This window comes from Myxine glutinosa, chromosome 10 (assembly GCF_964187855.1).
Source record: "Myxine glutinosa chromosome 10, kmMyxGlut1.1, whole genome shotgun sequence".
Classification (NCBI taxonomy): domain Eukaryota; kingdom Metazoa; phylum Chordata; class Myxini; order Myxiniformes; family Myxinidae; genus Myxine; species Myxine glutinosa.
In genome coordinates, this window is record NC_136270.1 from 98679325 (window position 1) to 98704994 (window position 25670).

Genomic DNA, 25670 nt, shown 5'->3' on the forward strand with positions numbered 1-25670 from the left:
CTAGTTGTTTCTGGGCAATAGCCTCACCACAAGATTCCATGTACCATGGACGGGAGGAAGGGTATGACAACTGAAGATGAGATGGGATAAATCTGTGCATGAGAGAGAGCAATTTACTTTGGAAGAATTCCCAGGATGAGTTGATGTCAGAGGCGGTAGAGATGGGAGACCAGTCCAGATGATTGATGGCTGCTTGAAGACCGTGCCAGTTGGCCTGAGTGAAATGCCAGACTCGTCGACGCTGAGGAGGCTCTCTGAGAATGGTCAGAGAGATGTCCACTTTAACAAGCACATGATCAGAAGAGCCGATTGGAGCAGAAGAAGAGCAGCAGACATTTTCAGGGAAGTTAGTCATAACCAAGTCCAGAAGAGAAGATGCTCCGTTGACTGAAATCCGGGTCGAGAAATTGACAGATTGTGTCAGTCCCAGTGAGTCGTGTTACTTAAACGTGTCCCCAATCATTTGTCGACATGCATGGACCGATTTCATACAAACCTGGCACAAACAGAGTACATGATGGTATACACATGCACCTCACTTTATTTTGCACTCTGATCAAGATGGCCGACTGGTAGACTGGCGGCCCTTTTAATTGTAATATGAATGAATGAATGATCATTTTAAGGCCATTTTCCCCGCTAGAGCGGGGGTTAGCCTTGCGGGCCCCATGACAATCATGGTTCCCTGTTTGAGGCAATGTTTTTATGGCCGGATGCCCTTCCTGACGCCAACCCTTGGTCGCCTCTTACGATCTGCAGGGATACAGTGTACCTATTCTAAATCGGGGTACACACCGTGATCATTCATCCCAGCAAGCTGGTACTCAATTTGCCGATCTCGGAAGGATGACAGGCTGAGTCAACCCCCCTGGCGTTAATTCAGCGATCGACCGGGATTCAAACTCAGGTTCCTAGGATCCCAAGCCGGCACCCTAACCGCTAAGCCAACACCAGGGATGGCCCTTTTAATTGTAAAAAACCCGATATTGAAGACGTCCTCAACCATTCCTCCGACATGCATTTACCGGTGTTGTCCAAGCTTTGCACACAGATGATGAATGATGGCTTACATATGCACGTCATTTTTTTTTCGAGATAATATCTAAGATGGCCGACTGGCTGCCACTTTGTTACTGAAACGTGTCTCCAACAATTTATCGGACATGCATGGACCGATTTTGTTCAAGCTTCGCACAAAGGCAATACATGAGTATACATATGCAGAAGATGAAAAATTACTAAAACGTGATAGCAGGGGCTATGACATTTTATGTCTTTTTCTTCTTGTTAATATGTGTATTACGTTTGCTCGGTGGCATTGACGGTGTACCATACAAGATCAAGAAGTGAAAAAAGTTTGATAAAAGTGGAATCTCAGAGCACGATGAAATAATGAAATCTTAATTACGAGTATAATTTTATTCCCAAATACAGTTTCACAGTAAACACAAAAAAAAACTATTTTGAAAACGGTGTATCACTGCAAAAAGAGATGCATAGTCAGAATAAATTGCTATGACAGAAATGTTTATTTCGCTAATTTTCATACCTTGTACAGAAATTACGCTGAACTTGTGTGTCGGATCTCATCTCGATGAACCATTCGATGCACTGAGCTTACTCATGTGGCATCGCCATTTTTAAAATATTAAATCAACAGACCTGAAAACAAAGAAAACTTGATGAGTTTCTGTATCATATAAAACAAAGGGTATCGTTGTATCATTTGCGCTGCTAAATATATGAACAACCAAAGTTGTCCAGATCTTTTTGGAACACCATGTATAATGTTTGTACTGAATAATATTTGCCCAATCAATGGATGACATACATATATTGATGTTTAACATTACTGGTGAATTTTAAGGAAAAGCACAACACCTATCATTCCTTTGGGTAGGTGTAATGTGGTAGTTGTAGATTTGTGTTTCTTTCAATATTATATCGACTAAATTAAACTGCAATTCAATTTTTGGGGCAGATGCATATGAGAATTCCAAACTACTATGCGACCAGTTCTACTCCGGCTGCCCAGGGCTTGAAATCTCCACACACAACTGTGAGTGTTGTTTTACCTGGCTTCTGGCTTCTGGCTAATTATTTTTGTTGTGACGTCATGGTGTGACTTATAGTTACATGTAATGTGTAATTTGTGCGCTCTCATCCACCTACAACACAGTCGAACATTTGATACAATGTTATTCTTGAAGTCCCAGTGACATTTGTGAACTTGAACACATTAAAATGAGAAGGGGATTAAATATGAGTTTGATAACAAAATGTAACACGTTTTCTGCCATGAGGGTGTACACTGGCTGCAGCATTGTTACCAGTTCCGCTCAGGTGTTGTCTAATGGACATGTGCATGTTAATCTGTATGAGGCCATATGTTTTCGATGGGAGGGCAAACAGTACACTCTAGATAATGTGCTTGAGAGCGTTTGCATTATTATGTCTGCTATTTTTATCTGTAGTTTTGTGCATCCATGCCCATAAGAGATAAGAATTGGAAGTATAGCTTAGCCATCGTTAGTCCTCAATACTCAAGTTTGGCCTTTATGTCCACCTCAACAAGTGTATGTCCACCCTCAGGAGAGCTAGGAAACAATATCTCTCCGTTCTCAAGACCGAGCTCTCTTATCTGTCTCCCTCTTCCAAATCCTGGTGTTGTCTGGTCAAATCTGTTTCTGGTGTTTGTTCCCCCTCCATCGCCTCCCTCACCTCAAACGGCCACACGGCTGACTCCGCACGTGAAAAAGCTGAATGCCTCAACTCTGTGTTTGCCTCTAAATCTTGTGTCCCAAACCCATCCCTTTCTGTACCCACCATACCCAGTCGTACCCAGCTGCTCCTGGACTCTGTGTCCTTTCCTCCTGACAAGGTGGAAAAGTTTCTGTCAAACCTCGACTCTGATTCTGCAACTGGACCTGATGGTATCAGCCCACGGGTCCTAAAATCCTGTTCTTCCGCTCTTTCACTCCCTCTCTCTGTTCTCTTAACCCTCTCTTTTGCTCAAGGTCATCTGCCATCTGCTTGGAAATCAGCCAACATCACCGCTTTGCACAAAAAATGTGCAAAAACAGATCCTAGCAACTACAGACCAATCAGCCTTCTCCCAATTATCAGCAAAGTCATGGAATCCATCACTGCTTCGGATATGAAATCTTTCCTCTTCTCCAATGGCTTGATCTCTGATCATCAATTTGGTTTCAGACCTGGTCACTCTACTCTGGACATGCTGCTTCTGCTTTCTCAACAATGGATGGAGGTTCTCAATGCCAAACAGGAAATTAGAGCTGTCTCCCTTGACATATCACGTGCCTTCGATACGGTCTGACACCCTGCTCTGCTCACCAAACTCTCCTCCTTTGGTATCCATGGAAATCTCCACGCATGGCTGGCGGACTTCCTCTCTAGTCTTAGTCAACGTGTGGCCCTGAATGGGTTTCTCTCATCTCCTCTTCCTGTTCAGGCTGGAGTTCCCCAAGGCAGTGTTCTGGGCCCTGTGCTTTTTCTGGTCTTCATCAATGATCTCTCTGACTCTCTTGAAAATCCTCTCTATCTCTTTGTTGATGACTCTACTCTCTGTCGCTCCATTCCTCATCCCTCATATCGGCAGTCTGCAGCCTCCTCACTCTCTGCAGACCTGGACAAAATCACAGACTGGGCAAACAAGTGGAACATGTCTTTCAATCCTGACAAATCTCACACTCTTACGATGTCTCTCCGAAAAGACCGACTGGACAACCCTCCCATCCACTCTGAATAATCCTCTCCAAGAAGTTCTGTCACTCAAGCTTTTGGGTCTCACTATCTGCCATGATCTTTCCTGGGAAAACCACATTTCAAATCTGGCCTCAAAAGCCAGTCACCGACTGGGCATCCTCCGTCGTGCGAAGTCCTTCCTTGGCACACCTGAGCTCCTCACCACATACAAGGCTTTCATCCGCAGCTCAATGGAATACTGCTCTCCCCTCTGGGATGGTGCACCTGCCTCACACCTAGCTCGTCTTCACGCTGTTGAAACCAAAGCGTTCAGAATCATTGGAATCTCCCGCGATGAAGCTAACTCCAAGGGCCTTTCACTCACTCACCGCACGCAGGTTGGTGGTCTTTCCGTCTTCTACCGACTCCTCTCCGGCCTTGCCCCCCCCAGCTCTCTCTCAATCCCACTCCTCCCTCCAGGTCTTTAAAACAGCTGTTCACCACTATCTCTTATCTTCCCCCATCCAAAACCTTGATCTTTTGTACCCCCGCTAATTTCACCCCAAATCCACTTTTTTGAAATACCAACTTCTGTCCTGGAAGTCCATGGTGTCCTTGTGTTTTATACTTCTCCCACCCTCCCCTCCCCCCCCCCCCTTCCCACGCCTCCTCTCCCCAATATATTGTTGCGGATATGAGGTTTGTGTTTTTTTATTGTGTTGTATTATATAGGAAATTGTTGTAAATATCACCCTCTGTAAAATGTAATGATTCCTTGTAATAACTCCGTAGTGTCAAGGTCAAAGGGCGTCCCATAATTAGTCCATAAAGCATACACGTCAGCCAATCATAGATTTCCCCCTGGTTGATAGTTATATCTTTATTATGTGTATTAGGGTAAGGCCTTGTCTCCCATTAAGATGACACTCCATTGCACCAAGTGAAATAGATAGATTCCCTTCATTCTTCATTCCCAATTCCCAAAACCTCCATTTCCCCTTTCGTCATTGCCAAGCCTCGATTGCCAATTACATCCCCTCCAAAACCACCATTGAACATGTGCTCGGGTCGGGGAAGAGGGGCGTGCCCGCCCGTCGTCATCAAGGGCGGAGCCAGAGGGTCGCGCAACCAACCAGGGCCGAGGTGAGCACACCGATGGGCGTGTCCTGAAGGCCGGCGGCTTTGTCGCCGGAGGCGCTATAAAGGCGCGCGCGCGCATGAAGCAGGGTTGCGTTGAGTGGTCGGTGGTGAGGAGTGATTGGACCAAGAGAGAAAAAGAGTGGTTGGACCAAGAAAGAGAACATAGAGAACATCCAAGGAGAGGACATCCCGGAAAGCACAAAGCCTGCTATTCGTCGCCTTGCTCGCCAAGGTTGGACTGAGCAGTAGTTAACAGCAAGAAGCCTGTTGTAGTCCTGGCAAAGCGCGCGACGTCCACCGCAGCAGCAGCAGACAACAGCAGCAGCAGCGGCGGCCACAGCAGCAACAACAGCCGCTTGGGGCCTAGACGGCGGTTTTGAGCAGGGCCGCGAAGGAACGGCGGCTGCTAAACGCGCCGATCGTGCTGCAGGACCCCGTGGACCTTCCTCTCCCTCCAGCCATCCACCTCGTGCCTTTCCATCCTTTTGTGTACGTGAGTTTGTTCTGTTTGTTTTGTCCCTGGGGATTTAATTAAGCTTGTATAAGGAATTTGCACTGTGTCTCTAATTCTTCTGTATATTATTTTATTATCTTTCCTTCTTCCTTGGTTATTTTGAGCCTGTATATAGTAGGAATAAATTTAGTAGTATTTCCAACCTTTTCGCCTTCTTCTTCTTCTTCACATCCGTGTCGCTTTTGTCTTTTCCATATTGAATAGCTGTGGCGCGATCCGGCCAACGTTCGGGGATCGGGTTAATCGGGGGAACTGTTAGGCCGCGGTGCCATCCGCTTGGCAAACCAACATCCTTATCCGCGGGCCGTAACAATTGGTGTCAGGAGTGGGATTCGGACCTGGGACTAAATTTATTTAGCCCAAATTTTGGAACACCAATTGTACTCTTGGCGGTAACAATTGGTGTCGGGAGCGGGAACGGCCCCGAAGCGCACTTAACGCGCTCAAAATTACGAGCTACTGAAATTTGTTTTGTTTTACAAAACCCGAATTTTGAAATCGCGCCATGGCTGGTCAAGGCGACGGGATGTCGGTGGGAGAGATAGACGGGGTAGAATCGACCCAGGACCGTGGGGAAATGTATGTGGAGGAGGGCAATGAGGAGGTGGTTGAGGAGGTTTCAGGCGCGCAAGTTGGCGCTCTCGTGCACGAGGTTACGGGCGCGCAAAATGGCGCCTCGCACATGGCTACGGCGGCCGCGCCCGCTGTACAAGTGGGAGGGATGGCCCAAATGCAGGCCCTCATGGAGCAATTTATGGCACAAATGCAGGCGTCCCTCAACCTGCAGAAGGACGAGATGAGGGCTAATAGTCAGCAATTGGGGAACCAGATGGATGCTCAGAGTGAGCAATTAAGAGACGGGTTAAACAATATGGGAAATAAATTTGAGGGATTAGACAATGGGATAGAAGGGATGAAACATGGGTTAACGGGGGTGGAAAATAGAATGGCTGCCCAGGAGAATCAGATAGAGGGGGTGAAAAATGGGTTAGAGGGGTTAGAAAACAAGATGGAAAACAAATTGCGGGAAATAGGGGAGCAATCTGCCCGAGAAATTAAACAAATGGGAGAGCAGATAGAGGAGGTGAAAATCGGGGTAGAAACCAAATTGGATGCTCAGAGGGATGAATTGGGACAGATGAGGGTGGCATCTACAAAAGAGAGGGAGGAGATGAAGGAGGAGATACGACGAGGTGTAAGCGAGGAGGTCTCGGGGGTACGCGAGGAGGTAAAGCGAGGTGAAAAGCGTTTGGAGAAAGAGGTGAGAAATGGGACGGCTAGGTTACAAGGGGGCATAGAGGACCTGACGCAGGAGGTGGAACAGCTGACGGTGGGACAGACAGAGTTAGTGGAGCAGGTACAAAGGAACACTGCGGTACTAGGAGGGTTAAAGGCGACACAAAACGACATAAAAAATGACTTAATAGCGACACAGAGGCAATGTCAGATGGTACGTGAGGGACTGACAACGAGGTTGGACGAGGTGACAGAAGTAATGAAGACAAAGGACCGGGAGGTGAGGACGCACATAGAAACGGTCAAGGTAGCCTTAGAGGACGAGATAGAGGAGACGCACCGGGAAATAAAAGAGGTGAAGCAAAAGTTAGAGGAAGTGGAAGACGAGGTGAGTGAAATTTAGAAGAGACGGAGGGAAACTAAGAGGGAGATAAAGGAGGAAGTAATGGAATATGTCCAAGGTCGGTGCTCAAATCGTGATGATGTGCTCGCTAACCAAATAAAGAGTTTGCAGGTGGCGAAGGAGGTGCGGAGACGAGGTGCCAAGGTGAGTGGCGATATATTCGGAAATGCATATGATGTGAGGGGAGCTTCAGTCGGCTTGGGGGTTGATTTGGATCCGGGTGTTCGTGAGAGGCCGTTGGTGAAGTGTGCGACAGGTACGGTGTGCGAAGGAGGAGGTGTGCGAGAATGTCCGACTCTGGGGTGTGTAAGGAAAAAGTGCGCGCCGAGGAGTGAGTGTGCTGTCGAGAGTGAGTTGGTCGTAGCGCTTGTGCGAGGGGGCACATGGAAGCGCGGAGTGGGGAGTGTTACAGAGGATGTAACGAGAGAGTGTACACCTGTGGGGAGTGTTACAGAGGATGTAACAAGAGAGTGTACACCTGTGGTGAGTGTTACGGAGGGAGTAACGAGAGAGTGTGCGCAAGAGGATGCGCGAGAAAGGTGTGTAACGGATGGGTGCATGAGTACAGAGTACGCTGTCGAGAGTAAGGGTGAGTGCGCGACCGAGTGTGGAGGTAAGAGTGACACGGAGCATGAGTTGGTTGTGGCAGGTGAGAGAGGATGTACACCTGGAATGGAAGGATGCACACCTGGAATGGTAGAGCGTGTGTGGGAATGCACACTTGAGTTGGTAGTGAGGCACGTGGTTGGGTGTGCAAGTGAGAGCGCACCTGTGATTGTCACAGAGGAGGTGACCGAGGAGGGGGCGCAAAGAGGTGTGTTGGTGAGGTGTGCGAACGACGAGTGTGTGCAAAGGTGTGCGGTGGTCAGGTGTGTGACCAAGTCTGTGAGCGAAAGAACGAGTGCAATGACGAAGTATGCGGGGTGTACGGGCGGCGTTGGAGCACCGAGCTCGGTGAGGGTGAAAGGGGTAGCGTATGCGTGTGAGCATGCAGGTGAAGCATCGACGGTAACCGGGTTAGCGGTTAGAACGACATTTAGCCGAATCGGGCCCTCGGTGCGCGCCGAGCAGCTTCGCTTGCCGCGAGGACCAGCGGGGATCCGAACCACGGCGGTTTCGAAAGAACCGCCGTACGCGATCCACGCTGGGCCTCGCTCGGAACGGCCGCGTCCGTGCTCCACTAGGCGGAGCGGGCAGCCCGATAGGAAGGGTCGTCATGGCGACCCCTTTTTGTTGAGGCGTTCCGGCAGGTCGAGATCGGGCCATTGGACGGCTCTGTGCCGAGATGGTGCGTGGGATCTCGGCCCGGGTAAGCGTCCTTCCCTGCACCGAATGCCGGACGCATCCAGCCGCTGGCACCAAACAACCCGCATTCATTGCTCGGCTGTGCGAAGCCGGGCTGTAGAAGTGAATTGGCGCACCGAGAGGCAATAGTGAGTAGACGTGTGACGAGGATAGTGTTTTGGCCCCGAAATTAGAAAAACAAAATTTGATGATTGGTACAGTGATTGGCAGATGATTGGCAAATTTTTGATTTGTTGAATTTGGACGAGCAAAATTTATAGTGAGAGATACCCGATGTGATGGGATGGCAACTCTGCCATCTCTCACAGCGGGGGCAAAGGAGCACTAGTTATGGGGTTTATGGCAGTGAAAACTAGCCCGGGAGGGTTAGGATATAATGATAGGGATCTAGAGAAGATGACAATAGGTCACGTTAAGATTAGGTAGTGACTGATACCTGTAGTGGGGACGCAGGTAGATTAGAGTGGATGATAATGACGTGGTATGTGCTTAGTTTAAAGGGAAGACGGGGAGCACTAAGTTAGCAGGGCACCAGGTAGATTAGATGATGCCGTGTGAGTGTTGGAGGTGTATTCAGAAGTGTATTGTGAAAAGTGTGTGGTTAAAAGGTGTGATTGCACAGTTGTGCAACTGAACAGGTGTATGGAGCAGTGTATGAGTGAGTGATGGTGATGTGTGTTGTGTTGACCAAATGGTCCAGGAAGGAAGGAGGGTGCAGGTGGCACCAGGTGTGATTGCACAGGTGTGCAACGACAGGTGAATGGAGAATGGTCGTGTGAAATACATGGAGTGTGGAATACATGGAGTGTGGAATATATGGAGTATTGAAATGGATGGTCATGGAGTGAGTATGGGGGAAACTGTGGAGTGGAGTGGAGTGGATGGTGCGGAGGTGTGAATGGGGGAAGAATGGACCCCCATCACGAATACCCGGGGAGGGTAGTGTAAGTGTTAGGTAGAGGGTATAGGTAAATTGTGGTTGGATATTGGCATCTGTGGTGCGGGTGAAAGAATGGTATTTGGATGGGTGCATTAGTGTTGTGGAAATGGCTGGGCGTGTAGCCTGTTAGTGTGTGTAGTTGGTTTGGGCACTCCACCACTGTGAGGATGTCGGCCAGGTGAGGCCGCAGGTGGGCTCTGGGAGCCGGTAGAGTTGTTGTGGATGGGGCCCGAGGATCCGGAGGACGGACCCGGGTAGCCCAGTGCCAGAGGGCACCAAGGTGTGACAGAGCCAGGAGGGGCCTTCCCCAATTAGATAGGTTAGGGTGAGGAGCTAGGTAAACTCGGGTGGCAACTACAGTGGTGGAGGTGTGCAGGTGGGTAGACCTGCTGGGAGAGCTGCACGACCCAGCCCAGAAATTGTGCGAGGGCACCGGGAGATGAATCGGGGGAGTGAGACCCCAAATTGAGAAGCACCACAGTTTGGTCAATGGGAATTGGTTTTTAGAACCCAGAGTGTAAATGGCCAATGGATTGGCAGGGAAAGACCCCGGGTAGTGTAAAGTGTATTAAAGTCATTTAGAGAGTAGTTAGGATGAAGATCTCCTTGCACCATCTGCATCCACTCACCTGAGGTGACGTAACTCCACACCATGCCATGTTTTATTATTTTTATGATGCAAATGTTTTGATTGTGAGACGCATCATGACGTGGGTGTGACATTGTGCTTGTTGTTCCATCTCTTCCTCCTTATGAGGATTGATGATGAATTGGGTGATGGCAAATTTTGGATAGAGGGATTGTGGAGACGAATTTGGTATAGGGGAAATATGGGGAAGACGTGACGATAGCGACGAATTTGTAAATGTGTAGATTTTTGTAAATATGGGGTAGGGGCAAGGGTAGAGTAGGTGACAGGGGGGGTGACGTACGGAAGGGACAAGCTTTTCTCACTGCGCTCTCCGTACGCATTTCGCCTTGCATTGCCTTATTGATGTGTGCCCTTGTGACCTTACCCCTCGCTCATCTGTCTGTCCCCCCTTTTGTCTCACACATGAGGACCTGTGCGCCACTGGGCGCCGAGGGGAGCGTGCGTGAGTCCGCCATTGTGCACCCGGAACTCCAAGAACCAGCTGTCTGCATCGATGCACCACATTATGGACCACATGTCTGTGGCCGAGCACCACTTATGGACCCCATGGGTTGGGGCATGGCCCCTCTGCTGGAACCGGCCATGAAGGCCCGAAATCTTGCTGGCGGACCTGATCACAGGGCACCGATGCCCCACAGGTGAACCACACTAGTCGGCCCTGTGAGCCATAAATAAAATAAATAAAAATGGACACGTTGGGTGCATTTTAATAGTGCAAATAGGCCGCCAGCAAAGGAAGATGACAACACCAGGAAAATAATAATAGCCAGCAGAGGGAGCCTAAGAGCAAGAGACCACCTGCAGGGTTAGGGGTTGTCGATTTATTTTATTCATGAACAGTGATGACTGTGCACCGATTGGTGCTTGAGGGTGTGTTGGTGTGTTTTGGGTGCTTTCATGGTGCGTCGTTGCAGAGCAGACTGTCTCCCCCCAGAAAGAACAATCACAGGTCCTGGGTTACGTTTTGTAAATAAAGTAAAGCTATTGTAAATAATGATCCCCACCGCAAATGTATAGTTTGAAGACCATTCCGCAATTCGGTTAGCTGTGGGCGTGAGTCTGTTAGGTAGGGTGCAATGGAGCAGCGGGACATATTTATTTATGTTTTAAAACTGTCGCACTCAGGGTCAGGTTAAAAGTAGAGGGAACTACACCTACGTGTCACACTAAATTAAAGTTATAGGCCCGGGGAGTGCCTAAGAGGAGGAGGGTGCAGTGTTGCGGATATGAGGTTTGTGTTTTTTTATTGTGTTGTATTATATAGTAAATTGTTGTAAATATCACCCTCTGTAAAATGTAATGATTCCTTGTAAATACCTCCGTAGTGTAAAGGTCAAAGGGCGTCCCATAATTAGTCCATAAAGCATACACGTCAGCCAATCATAGATTTCCCCCTGGTTGATAGTTATATCTTTATTATGTGTATTAGGGTAAGGCCTTGTCTCCCATTAAGATGACACTCCATTGCACCAAGTGAAATAGATAGATTCCCTTCATTCTTCATTCCCATTCCCAAAACCTCCATTTCCCCTTTCGTCATTGCCAAGCCTCGATTGCCAATTACATCCCCTCCAAAACCACCATTGAACATGTGCTCGGGTCAGGGAAGAGGGGCGTGCCCGCCCGTCGTCATCAAGGGCGGAGCCAGAGGGTCGCGCGACCAACCAGGGCCGAGGTGAGCACACCGATGGGTGTGTCCTGAAGGCCGGTGGCTTGATCGCCGGAGGCGCTATGAAGGCGCGCGCGCAAGAAGCAGGGTTGCGTTGAGTGGTCGGTGGTGAGGAGTGATTGGACCAAGAGAGAAAAAGAGTGGTTGGACCAAGAAAGAGAACATAGAGAACATCCAAGGAGAGGACATCCCGGAAAGCACAAAGCCTGCTATTCGTCGCCTTGCTCGCCAAGGTTGGACTGAGCAGTAGTTAACAGCAAGAAGCCTGTTGTAGTCCTGGCAAAGCGCGCGACGTCCACCGCAGCAGCAGCAGACAACAGCAGCAGCAGCGGCGGCCACAGCAGCAACAACAGCCGCTTGGGGCCTGGACGGCGGTTTTGAGCAGGGCCGCGAAGGAACGGCGGCTGCTAAACGCGCCGATCGTGCTGCAGGACCCCGTGGACCTTCCTCTCCCTCCAGCCATCCACCTCCTGCCTTTCCATCCTTTTGTGTACGTGAGTTTGTTCTGTTTGTTTTGTCCCTGGGGATTTAATTAAGCTTGTATAAGGAATTTGCACTGTGTCTCTAATTCTTCTGTATATTATTTTATTATCTTTCCTTCTTCCTTGGTTATTTTGAGCCTGTATATAGTAGGAATAAATTTAGTAGTATTTCCAACCTTTTCGCCTTCTTCTTCTTCTTCACATCCGTGTCGCTTTTGTCTTTTCCATATTGAATAGCTGTGGCGCGATCCGGCCAACATTCGGGGATCGGGTTAATCGGGGTAACTGTTAGGCCGCGGTGCCATCCGCTCGGCAAACCAACATCCTTATCCGCGGGCCGTAACAATATATATGTTTTTTCAATTAAATTGTTCATTTTTATGGAAAATAGGTTATAGCAAGAATGCAAGTCTTCATCAAGGGCACAACCCCCAATCAAGTCTTTAAAATATGGGGCATTTAGATTTTGTGTATGTATGTGTAAATAAATAAATGTTGTAGATAGGTGAAAGGGATCTCCGTAAATAAGCCATAGCTTGCCATCCACGGGGAGGAGGAAATTCCTCCTTTAGAAATACACCACTGAATGCGACGAGAAATGTGGCGCCATTGTTAGACGTCGCTAGTACCCAGAGTGCTCCGGGAAGTGACAGTACTTCCCCCAAGCTCAGTTGCTATGTTTTTCTGGGTTGGAAGTGGTATGTTGTCTCATGTATTCATTAGTATGTCCATGTGTGTGAAATCTATGTGTGGCAGCTCAACTTCGATACTTAGATTCTGTAAAGAAACGAACAAAAAAAAACATTCAAGGTGGTATGTTGGCAGCAGTGCTGGTAAAGTTAATGTAAATGAATACTTTAAAGTTGTGTGTGCAGTGGACAGTTATGTGTGAATAAATAAGTAAATAATTAATTTGGTTATTGGTAGTGGAGATCGTAAAGTGTATATTAATAAATAATTAAAGGTGGTCATGATGATGGTAAAGTGTATAAAAATAGGTAAACTAGCAATACCAGGGGGCTGCAAAAGTAGGTATACAGTAATGAAAAACAAAACGTGCGCACAAAACGTATTTTATTGATTATGCAAGCATATCAATAATAACATATCAATAATAAACATATCAATAATAAACATTAATCCCTCAAATGTTCAAACTGTTTGCCCCCGGCATTCACACACTCCACTAGTCAAGTGTGGACACCCATGCACACTCTGGCACAAAGGTCTTTATCAGCATCAATTTCCTGGCAAGCCTCCCGTATGAACTGAATCATGGCATCAACAGAACGTGGCTTGCGTGCGAAAACCCTGTCTTTTACACATTCCCAGAAAAAGAAGTCCATAGGGGTGAGATCCGGCGAACGTGGTGGCCAGTCAACGGCTCCCCGATGTCCAATCCACCTGTTGGGAAATTCTTTGTCAAGTAGCGCACGCACAGTGAGTGTGAAGTGCGGTGGCGCCCCATCCTGCTGAAAGTAGAAGTCGTCCTGCTGCTGTTGTTCACGTACCTGTGGTATGATTGTATCCGTCAGCATGTTCAGATACACGTGTTGATCGACAGTCCTGTGCAGAATGATAGGTCCAACGACACCTTTGCAGGACAGGACAGCCCACACTGTCACCCCAGGTTGATTGAGCTGTTGCTCAATCGTGACTTTAGGGTTTTCAGTTGCGTAGTACACACAATTGTGCCGATTAACGGCACCCGATAGCTTAAGGGTGTAGTACTGGTGAAAAATTGAGAAAACTACATAGGTACCTTTGAGAGGCCTTTACACAAAAACAAAGTCAAGTTAATATCTAATTTTCAGTTTTTCTTGAAAGATATAATCTTGGCGTTAACTCAGACCAGTTTCAACGCTTCTTTGTCATATTACATGCATATAATTTGCATAAATTAGACCGTCAATAAAAAACAAGGAAAAACAAAGAACACATTTCTACTTCTATCTTCTATGTCACCTATCATTCTTTTCACACAAAACTTGGTACATGTATTATACATGTGTTACTCTACTACCTGATGAGAGGATTTTGTGAAATTATGTCAAATGTTCACTAATTAGCTAATTATGTCAATTACCAGATAAAACTTGGTTGTCCTTCAATAAATCCACAATGGCTACTCCTATAAACAAAAGCCTTCATCATTTTAAAGGAAGTGATATTCTGAATATCCTGTCCAAATTTCAGCCCAAAAGAATGATGCAAATTAAAGTTATAACAAATTTCATGCAAAATATTATATTGAATTGAATTGAAATTTGAATTTTTCAATAATTAGGGGTACTTCTATGACCACACTCAATTTTTTTTTATTTTTTTTTTGTATCCTGAATCGAGGCTCGTGAAAGAGCTAACATTTACTTCACAAACAAATCAACCAGACAAACAAAACACACAAAAAGTACTGGTGAAATGACCTCTAATAGCATGATTCTTGTTTATAAGACTATAAGGAAACTGTTCAGCTAAAAAAAAAAACAACAACAAAAAAAATCACCTGTTCACCAGTACTACACCCTTAAAGTTTGCTTCATCGGACCACATGATTTTGCGCAGAATGCTGTCACCCTCTCGTTCCTTGTTCAGGATGGCTTCGCAAAATTGTAAACGTCGATCCGAGTCATCCTCTAATAAACCATGTATCAATCGTGGCACGTACAATCGTACATTTTCAGTCCTGCACGGTGCATCAAATGACCCAACAATCTGCGTTCAACACCCAATTCAGATGACGCCCTGTTTTTCGATTTCTGAGGGCTCTGGGTAAATGCCAGGGCGACTTGCATTGCATTCTCTGGCGTTGTCACGGTGACTGGTCGACCACTTTTCGGCGAGTTGTGGATAGACCCCGTCCTCTCAAATTTGTCACGTATCCGGTAAATCGTGAGCCTCGTTGGTGGAGGCGATGCAAATGTTTCTCGCCACTGCTCTCGCACACGTTCACTATTCTCTGTCTTCCAGTAAAAAAAAAAGAAAAAGTACTGTTTCAAAATCCATTTGCGCTCCTAGTCCGTTGAATTACCAGCCATCGTTAAATTTCCACTTCACCTGCAAATAATAGATGTATTATAGAAAAAATTACGAAAATAAAAATATAAAAAATGGTAATAATGATTTTAATGAATTAAATGAATTCTAGTATTAAATTAATCCTAGCACCACTATTATAATACTGGTAATACTGGTATAATCCTTACTGTATACCTACTTTTGCAGCCCCCTGTATACATCCACAACCATCCTTGACCGTGCTGTGAAACGTTGGCCGAGGCCCTCACTTTGTTTCTTCCCTCCTCACTTTTTCACCTTAATTCGCTTTTAAATTTGTGATTGACACAAAGCATTCAACACAGGAGTGCTTTTCCATGGATATTTTTTACCAATTTTTTTTTTTTTTAAACCAAAGTCTGTTCCAATTGTAATCAAAGTTAAGTTGCTAACTGACATTTTCGTTTGCAGCACAGGATAAAGATGAACCATTTCGAGTGGTGTACATCCCTTCTCACCTTCACCACATGCTGTTTGAACTTTTCAAGGTAGCAAAAAGAGTGTTGTATTTGATAGTCCATAACGGTTTGTTTTTGTCTTAACTTGGTGATTAGCAGAATAATTTGTCTGAGTAAAACGAAAATGCAAAAATACTTCTGATTCACTTTTCAACCTTTACATAAAAGTGTAAATGAGTCTTGTAAGCTCCATATAATGCTCCATATAATATGGCAGTTTTCTCGGTTATCTGGAAGTTTTGGATTATTTATTGACTCGTTCTTCACACTTTGAGTGATTATACTGATTTTCATTTGGGAGATTTTCTGTTGTTTTTACTTGCATATCTGAAGCAGGCCTGTATTACCGTCTACCATATGGTGATCCCAATGAACCTCCGGCTCAAGTTACGTAGAACACAGGTTCAAACACAATGTACCATATGTGTTGGTTGATCCTCTACTCGTGTATATCGTGTGATTCACATAAGAGCACACTGTTGTCTACAAGCGTATTTGTCTTTCATGTGATATATGTCCAAGAACCTCCACGAGTCTCAGATCACAGTAAATAAATGAAAACAATTCTCTCTGATGAGGAGAATAATTCCAGCCCTGCTTGCTAATAGTTGCTTATGGCCAGTTTAAATTTGAATTGATCAAGGGTCTTTAATCTATTTATTTTTGCTGGTCATCACCCTCTTTCAACAATATTTTGTGCTTAATTGCTTGGATCAATAAAAACAAGGCTTAACTTACCTGTCATTGCTTATATGTACTTTTGTCATTCCTGACTGATAAGATGTTTGACAGCTGTGGGGAGGATCTTCTGCTGAACTCACTTATTTGGCCTCTGTCATTGTAGGTCAGGTCAATATGTATTTTGAGTACAACTGACAGATCCAAACTGCAGTTCACTTAGAGAGAGAGAGACAGAGACAGAGACAGAGACAGACAGACACAGACACAGACACAGACACGCAGAGGCGGGGGGTCGTGGGCGATTAGTGGGAGTAGGTTCGGCGTATGTTGAAAGATGAACCCACAAGTAAAAGTCCAAGGCATGCTGTATTTTTACAAATGCCTCTATTGCTGGCAAATCCAGGTTCAAGCTTTAAGACAGGACTTTTTTGAGTACAGTGTCATTTTGAGGAGGTGGCAAATTTTTCATTGTACCAAGTGTACAAAATTTCAAATTGGGTATGAATATTACTCCCCTGGTGAAGTAGGGTTGTTCTTGGTCTCCAGGATATATTTCGATATATTTTGGTGGAAGTGAATTGTTTTACATATGAATTGTCTTCTCCATATAGTTGCCTCGTATAAAATCTAGTTACAGTGCTGTTACAGAATCACTGTACTGTACTATTTAGACTTTAGAGTGTATATTAGTACTATAATTGGATCTCTCATTGCTTGGATTTTAAAGTGATTCATATACGTCTTTTGTCCCAATTGTTTATGGTTCTTCAAGGAATCTGTACGAGTATATATATGTATACACTGTATATCGCATACAGGCCAAGAAAATTACAAGAAGTATACACAACTTTCCAGTTGAATATCGAATAGTTACAGCAATGCTTGAGGGTTTGTTTGGTATTCAACATGTCCACCTTCTCTTTCATTACACGGCTGGAGATGTTGAACAAAATTGTCCATAACCTTTGCACACATGGCATGGGATATACCCTGAACAGCATTAGTGATATGATCTCGTAGTTCATCCAATTATTATTATGGGTGTGTGCCATAAATCCTGTCTTTGATGAAACCCCACACAAGATTATCACAGTAGTCAGGATGAGGGATTTTAGTGACTGATCATGGGTCCACCACTGCTGATCCATTTGTTGGCAAACATTCAATGAATGAAGGAGGAGGATGTGATAGAAGGAAGAAGGAGGAGGTTGTGTAGCAGAAATCCAGGATAACGAAGGCAACATGGGCAAAATGGAAAAATGTTAGTGGAGTTGGTCTGTGAGAGAAGGATACCAAGAAAATTGAACGTTAAACTCCACAAGACAGTGATTACACCGGTTATAATGTATGATGTTGAAACATGAGCTATGAGAAAAAGGAAAGAGGAGTTGCTGGAGAGGATAAGATGAGAATGCTTCAGTGGCTTCTCAGAGTATCACGAAGGAAACGGTTGAGGAATGAGGGGATACGCAAGAGATCTGGAGTGGTAAGTATCACAGATGGGATGAGAGAGATTTGGTTCTGGTGGAGAAAAAAGGATGAAAAACCAATATAGAATACATGGAATGACCCAATTTCAGGGAAAGGATCAAGAGGACGAGAGATTAAGGTGGAGAAAGGTCATGGAGAGAGATTTTTAGAGCATGGGATTGAGAGAGGAAGATGCGGAGGACAGAAGGCAATGGAGAAGGTGGATCCGAGGTGCTGACCCCTAACTATTGGGATTAAGGTACAGAGAAGAAGAAGGTGAATGGAGGAACAGCTCATTCACAAAAAAAACCCGAAAATGAATGTTAATTGTAAGAGAAGGCAGACATGTGTGAGTACTAAACAGAACTTCAAACATTACAGTAACTGGTGCATATAAGTTTCACCTGGAAGATTGTGTATGCTTGTAATATTCAATATATCAAAATTGGTACCTATTTAAGGGACACCTTCAACATGAATTGCAAAGACATTTGTAGACAATAGACAAATTAGAACAGTATACAGTATATGGGTTTTGAACTTTGGATCCAAGTTTCATGAGACACTTGCTGAGACGGAACCATAAAACAAGCCAACCCAAAGAAACACAAGATTTCAATATCACAAATCTTGTGTTCAATTGATGGCCATGATCTTTCCAAAGTTCTGGTGCTGCCAGTCCAGAGTAGAATAAACTGGATAGTTTTCCATTGCTTTTCCCAGTGGTAATAAGAAAAATAATTTGGAATATGGTCATCACTCACCCACTCATCTTCAAAAGACACTGTGGGAATTTTACGTTTAACAAACACATGAAACATAAGTATTTCGTTAAATGTTTATTATTGAAAGACCTTGGAGATAACTCAATAGCGGGTTCACAACCTTTGAGATATCCTTCCAGTCCCCACGAATCTTATCTCACACGAAATTAAGATTTTATCCTCCTGTTTTTTTTCCAGAATGCGATGCGAGCCACGGTGGAACACCACACCAAGCTTGGAAGTACTTATCCACCATTAAATGTGCTCGTGATCCTGGGGAAGGAAGATTTAACAATCAAGGTGCGACACTATATTATGTCTTCTGATAGCACAATATGCATTCGTTATCATCATCGTCATCATCATAATCATCATCATCATCATCTGTGTTCATCATATACCACCGTTTAGAGGCCATTTTTCCCCGCAATGCGGGGGTTGGCCTTTTCGGGGACCGTGGTTGTTGTTGTTTTTTTTTTTTTTTGGTCATATGAAACGTTATGAAACGGTCATTCATCATATGAAACGCCATAATTTGTTGTTATGTTCAATGGACAGGTTGTTGTTTATCAGAAAGCTAAACATTTGCATATAGTCTCCACCTATTAGGCTTGAGCTTACCAGAGCTGCAGACCCCTACATCTCCATAGGATTGTACTGCAGCCAATACGCATCTACCAAGGTAGAATGTTGTCCATTTTATTTGCCAATCTTGATTCCATGTTCCGAAACATGACCATCATTTGTTAGCCCAGTTCCTGCTGTGCTGGTGACGCAAGCCGCCTGCTGATGCTCCTGGAGCTTCCCAAGTTTATTGGGGGTTGCCAGGTTTGGAAAACGACTTCACTTTGCCCTCTAGCAGGCCTTATACTTCTCATCTTTCTTCCAAAACATGAATGTTTTGGGCCTCATCTTATACTTCTCATTAATTCTTCCAAAGTAAACTGCTCTCTCTCTCATGCACAGATTTATCCCATCTCGTCTTCAGTTGCCATACCCTTTCCTCCAGTACATGGTACACTGAAGCTTGTGGTGAGGCAGTTGCCATGGAACAACTTGCCTTCACCTCATGGAAGGCTAATCCAACTGAAGGAAATATCAGTTCCTTTCACAAAGCTCGGAGCAAGTGTGTGTCTACCCTCAGGAGAGTCAGGAAACAATATCTCTCTACTCTCAGGACTGAACTCTCAAACATGTCTCCCTCCTCCAAATCCTGGTGGCGTCTGGTCAAATCTGTTTCTGATGTTTGTTCCCTTTCCATCCCCTCCCTTACCTCAAACAGCTACACAGTTGGCACCGCACGTGAAAAAGCCGAATGCCTCAACTCTGTGTTTGCCTCAAAATCTTGTGTCCCAAACCCATCTCTTTCTGTTCCCACCTTACCCAGTCGAACCCAACTGCTCCTGGACTCTGTGTCCTTTCCTGACAAGGTGGAGAATTTTTTGTCAAACCTCGACTCTGATTCTGCAATTGGACCAGACAGCATCAGCCCACGGGTCCTAAAATCCTGCTCTGCCGCTCTATCTCACCCTCTCTCTGTTCTCTTCACCCTCTCTTTTGCTCAAGGTCAACTGCCATATGCTTGGAAATCAGCCAACATCACCGCTTTACACAAAAAGGTGTAAAAACGGATCCTTGCAACTTCAGACCAATCAGCCTGCTCCCAATAATCAGCAAGGTCATGGAATCAATCATCGCTTCTGACATCAAATCCTTCCTCTTCTCCAATTGCTTGATCTCGGATCATCAATTTGGATTCAGACCAGGTCATTCTACTCTGGACATGCTGCTTCTGCTGTCTCAACAATGGATGGAGGTCCTCAATGCCAAACAGGAAATCAGAGCTGCCTCCCTTGACATATCACGTGCCTTCGATACGGTCTGGCACCCAGCTCTGCTCACCAAACTCTCCTCCTATGGTATCCATGGAAATCTCCACACATGGCTCGTGGACTTCCTCTCTGGTCGTGGTCAACATATGGCTCTGAATGGATTTATCTCATCTCCCGTTCCTGTTCAGTCTGGAGTTCCCCAAGGCAGTGTTCTGGGCACTGTGCTTTTTCTGGTCTTCATCAATGATCTCTCCGACTCGCTGGAAAATCCGCTCTATCTCTTTACTGATGACTCCACTCTCTGCCGCTCCATACCTCATCTCTCAGATCGGCAGTCTGCAGCCTCCTCACTCTATGCAGACCTGGACAAAATCACAGACTGGTCAAACAAGTGAAACATGTCTTTCAATCCTGACAAATCTCACACTCTTACTATGTCTCTCCGAAAAGATCGATTGGACAACCCTCCCATCAACTTTCTCAACAATCCTCTCCAAGAAGTTCTGTCACTCAAGCTTTTGGGTCTCACTATCTGCCATGATCTTTCCTGGGAAAACCACATTTCCAAGCTGGCCTCCAAAGCCAGTGGCCGACTGGGCACCCTTCGTCGTGCGAAGTCCTTCCTTGGCACACCTGAGCTCCTCACCACATACAAGGCTTTCATCCGCAGCTCAATGGAATACTGCTCTCCCCTCTGGGCTGGTGCTCCTGCCTCACACCGAGCTCGGCTTCACGCTGTTGAAACCAAAGCATTCAGAATCATTGGAATCTCCCGCGATGAAGCTATCTCCGAAGGCCTTTCACTCACTCACCACACCAAATCGCTGGTCTTTGTTTTCTACCGACTCCTCTCCGGCCTTGCTCCCACAGCTCTGGCTGTGCTCTGTCCCCCAAATATTCCTTCAGATCGCACAAGATCTGCCAGCAACGCTCTGATGGCGAAACTGCTAAAATCAAGACTCTCTGCTCACCTTCACTCTTTCATTCCTCTTTTCTCTCGCCTCTGGAACAAACTCCCTCACTATCTTCAATCCCACTCCTCCCTCCAGGTCTTTAAAACAGCTGTTCACCACCATCTCTTATCTTCCCCCATCCAAAACCTTGATCTTTTCTACCCCCGTTCATTCACCCCAGATCCACTTTTTTGAAATACCTACTTCTTTCCTGGAAGTCCCAGCAGTGTCCATGTGTTGTTGTTGTTGTTGTATTCAGAAAGTATTCAGACACCTTCACTTTTATCACATTTTGTTTTGTTGCAGCCTTATGCTGAAATCGTTTAAATTCATTTTTCCTTCATCAATCTCCACTCAATACCCCATAATGACAAAGAGAAAACAGGATTTTAGAAAGTTTTGCAAATTTATTAAAAAGAAAAAATTGAAATATCACATTTACATAAGTATTCATACCCTGTGCTATGACACTTGAAATTTATCTCAGGTGCCTCCCATTTCTGTTGATCATCTTTTAGATGTTTCTACACCTTGATTTGGAGTCCCCCTGTGGTAAATTCAATTGATTGGACATGATTTGGAAAGGCACACACCTGTCGATATAAGGTCTCACAGCTGACAATGCATATCAGAGCAAAAACCAAGCCATGAGGTCGAAGGAACTACCTGCAGAGCTCAGAGACAGGATTGTGTCGAGGCACAGATGTGGGGAAGCCTACAAAAAAAATCTCTGCTGCATTGAAGGTTCCCAAGAGCACAGTGGCCTCCATAATTCTTAAATGGAAGAAGTTTGGAACGACCAGGACTCTTCCTCGAGCTGGCCGCCTGGCCAAACTGAGCAATCGGGGGAGAAGGGCCTTGGTAAGAGAGGTGACCAAGAACCCGATGGTCACTCTGGCTGAGCTCCAGAGATCCTGTGTGGAGATGGGAGAAACTTCCAGAAGGACAACCATCACTGCAACACTCCACCGATCTGGGCTTTATGGCAGAGTGGCCATACGAAAGCCAAACAGTTCAATCTTGGTTTCATCAGACCACAGAATCTTGTTTCTCACAGTCTGAGAGTCCTTTAGGTGCTTTTTTTGCAAAGTCCAAGCGTGCTTTCATGTGTCTTTCACTGAGGAGAGGCTGCCGTCTGCTCATTTTGCTCATTTTGTGCTTCAGCCTTTAACTCAGGTGCGGTGAGACTATGCGTTCTACCGAGTGACGTTCTAGTTTGTACTTGATAATGATGCCCAATCAAGATAAAATAATAATTTGTCTTTGAGGTTGTGTATTAACAACAGCATGTGTCATATTGTCCAATTTGTCCCCTAATCATGTGCTTACTGTTCAGCATGTTCTTGTTCGGAATTGTCAGATCAGTGATCGTGGTGGTGGCGTCCCCTTAAGAAAAATCGACCTTCTCTTCGACTACATGTATTCGACAGCTCCTCCACCTCATGAACAGAGGGCCCGTGCTGCGCCACTGGTAAGAACCATGAGCATTACCTTTTTCAACTGGGAATCTAAAACCAGGCAGAGAGAAGTGTTGTACGTACTACAGAAAACTGGATTTTATAAAGACTAGAAAATTGTTGTGATAGTGCAATTTCACCACTAAGTGGGTCCCGGGGTCAATTTACCATGGCCTTACAGTGGTAAGATTTTTATTTTGTTTGATAAAACATAGAATTAAAGTATGATAAACGGGGAGTTGGGTTACCTCGTGATATTGCAAAACAATTAATTTCATTAAATATTGTCGTGTGGACCCTTTTGGTTAACACCAGGGACCGCGGAAGACCAAAACGGACTTACTTGAGGTGACGACGAAACACGGATTTTGCTATAAAACGCGGAGGAAGAAGGGAAGTGGAAGCTGTAGTAAAAGGGCTTACCTGGAGCACGCCGACCGCGGCTTCGATCCTGCAGGGAATGAATGAACCGACAAACAAGATTTACAATGTACAAAAATAGAGATTTATTCCACGGAACCCGATAACAAGGAACGCGACGGTAATCAAATAAAGGGCCTAAATTGGGATCCCACACCCCGACTTCAGAAACGAGACACCGGAATGGATGAAAGGAAAATAATTGTCTCATCGTGTAAAATGTAAAATGGTGCGTGCGGCCTTATCTGTCCCTCGTCTTGTCTTGTCTACCGTTCAACACGGCTCCGTTCGGCCCCGATGCACCCACGAGGTCCCTCGCTCCAGCACCACAGCACCGAGCACTGCTCCAAGCACCACGCAGATGGCGAGCCAATGCCCGCGAGGTCCGTACACCACTCCAAGCTTCAGAAGCACTGATCGCTCACGACAGCCAGGGAAGGACGTGCTGCAAGAAGAAGCGGCGCAAGCAAGAACCGCCGGACGTGCAAGACGAACTGCTGAATCTCCAAGTGCACGAACCGCAAGAGAGAAAATGGCATTCGGCGCTCCCTTAAATAACCTTCCCGTGGTGGTGACGTCAGCCCTGGCACGCCACCCAATCAGTGCCCTCCACCGACTCGTTGTCTGGAGGTTCGCGCCTACCGCGCCGACCCTTCACTCGTTCCCTGTTCCGTGGTCATAGCACATGGCACTCGATGTGGCTAGGCCTGTCGGACGTGTAACTGGCGGTGGCCATCATCGGCGGTGTCCTGGCCTGGTTTCCTTTTGCCTGTTCTCTTCCGAAGTCCTCGTCAGGGAAGGGAATTATTTAATGTTGCGCTAAGGGCCTGTCTAAATGTCTATGTTGGTGTGCATTCATTGGAATCATTCATTGGAATCTCCCGCGATGAAGCTAACTCCAAGGGCCTTTCACTCACTCACCGCAGGCAGGTTGGTGGTCTTTCCGTCTTCTACCGACTCCTCTCTGGCCTTGCCCCCCCAGCCCTCTCTGGGCTCTGTCCCCCAAATATTCCTACAGGTCGCACAAAATCTGCCTGCAACCCTCTTATGGTTAAACTGCCAAAATCAAGACTTTCTGCTCACCTTCACTCCTTCATTCCTCTTTTCTCCCACCTCTGGAACAAACTCCCTCACTCTCTTCAATCCCACTCCACCCTCCAGGTCTTTAAAACAGCTGTTCACCACCATCTCTTATCCTCCCCCATCCAAAACCTTGATCTTTTCTACCCCCGCTAATTTCGGTCCCCTTGTGTTTTATACCACTTCCCCCCCCCCCCCCTCCCCTTCCCACGCCTCCTGCCCCCAAGCCCTCTCCCTCCCACACTTCTCCCTGCTCTCAAATGTTGTGGTTGTGTGCTTCCCCTTCTCTCCCCATCTTGTCTTCCGCTCCCTCTTTTTGTATATTTTGTTTGTCTGGTTGATTTGTTTGTGAAATAAATGTTAGCTCTTTCACGAGCCTCGATTCAGTATACAAAAAAAAAAAAAAAAAAAAATTGCCATAAGGGACAAAGGTTTGATGACCAGGTGTGACACACAGGGGTGTTATCTTTACATCCCTACTCTATCTAACACTCGAACATCCTGGTATGTCCATAGGTATACTTCTTAACCGACAAACCGCCTAAACACAGACTTATTACAGGGTAGATTCCCTATCGCGACAGTCGAATACCTACCTATACAGATCTACCTGGCTCTAGATATTGCTTTACCCCCAGGCATAACAATATATTGACAAGTTATACAGGAAATATATTTCATTGATATAAGTTTATGTATTTGCCTGGCAGGTGGAAAAAAAAAAAAGTACTGTAAAAATGCGAAACTTCACCACCTTTGGGTTATTTTGCCTTATTTGTAGAGTTATATTAACAAGCAAGTAACTGTGGAAATTCCATGTAATATAAAATGTGACCAACAGATGACATGCTTCTCGGTTACCAGTAGTCATGCCGCATCGTTCCTCAGATATTACTGGTCTCCATCAAAGTTATGCCAATGTATGCCAGATGTGAAATCACAGTTGAAACAATATACAAATTAAAATCTCACGATGTATGTCCCATGGACATTCCGGAATAGCCACTCTCACGTGATTGTGAATAGCCTAATTGTGTTAATATATTATACAACATTTATTATCATCATCGTGAGGCATAAATAAAACGTTAAAATGAAAAATATGTTGGTCAATCTCGCGAATTTCTGACATCTTGCGATATTTTGTGACAGACGGACAGACGTGACAAGCGTATTGTTATATAGATTAGATACTGTTGTTCAATTTTGTTTGTTTCATGCATTTAGCACACATGTGTAAGATATTTGCTAGAAAACCCCTTACAGGAATAAAGAGGTGCAAAACCTCGATTGGCTTATGTCCTCCTGTGGATATTCATTGAGTGCTAGAACCCCCTGCTCCTTCTGGGAGCAGCTTGGAGCAGAGGGGAGTTGGCGCAAGTTTATTTTCTGCCCGTGCCTAGTAACACCACTTCCCCAGAGGTCAGAAAACAACGTGCATTGTGTCAAGTG

The 25670-nt window shown here is 45.5% G+C and overlaps 1 protein-coding gene across 6 annotated transcripts in view; it reads left to right on the plus strand.

Moving 5' to 3' along the window:
- Window positions 1-25670, plus strand: part of LOC137433921 (pyruvate dehydrogenase (acetyl-transferring) kinase isozyme 2, mitochondrial) — a 74250-nt gene that overhangs the window by 38790 nt on the left and 9790 nt on the right. For 2 of the 6 annotated variants that reach the window (XM_068126413.2, XM_068126415.2), the window contains exons 6-9: window positions 1982-2059; window positions 15515-15591; window positions 18675-18776; window positions 22622-22732. In XM_068126413.2, the coding sequence (XP_067982514.1) occupies window positions 1982-2059; window positions 15515-15591; window positions 18675-18776; window positions 22622-22732 (368 nt within the window). Of the gene's footprint in view, window positions 1-1981; window positions 2060-15514; window positions 15592-18674; window positions 18777-22597; window positions 22733-25670 lie in introns of all 6 variants that reach the window. The other 4 variants (XM_078785924.1, XM_078785926.1, XM_068126414.2 and 1 more) reach the window with 3 other exon arrangements.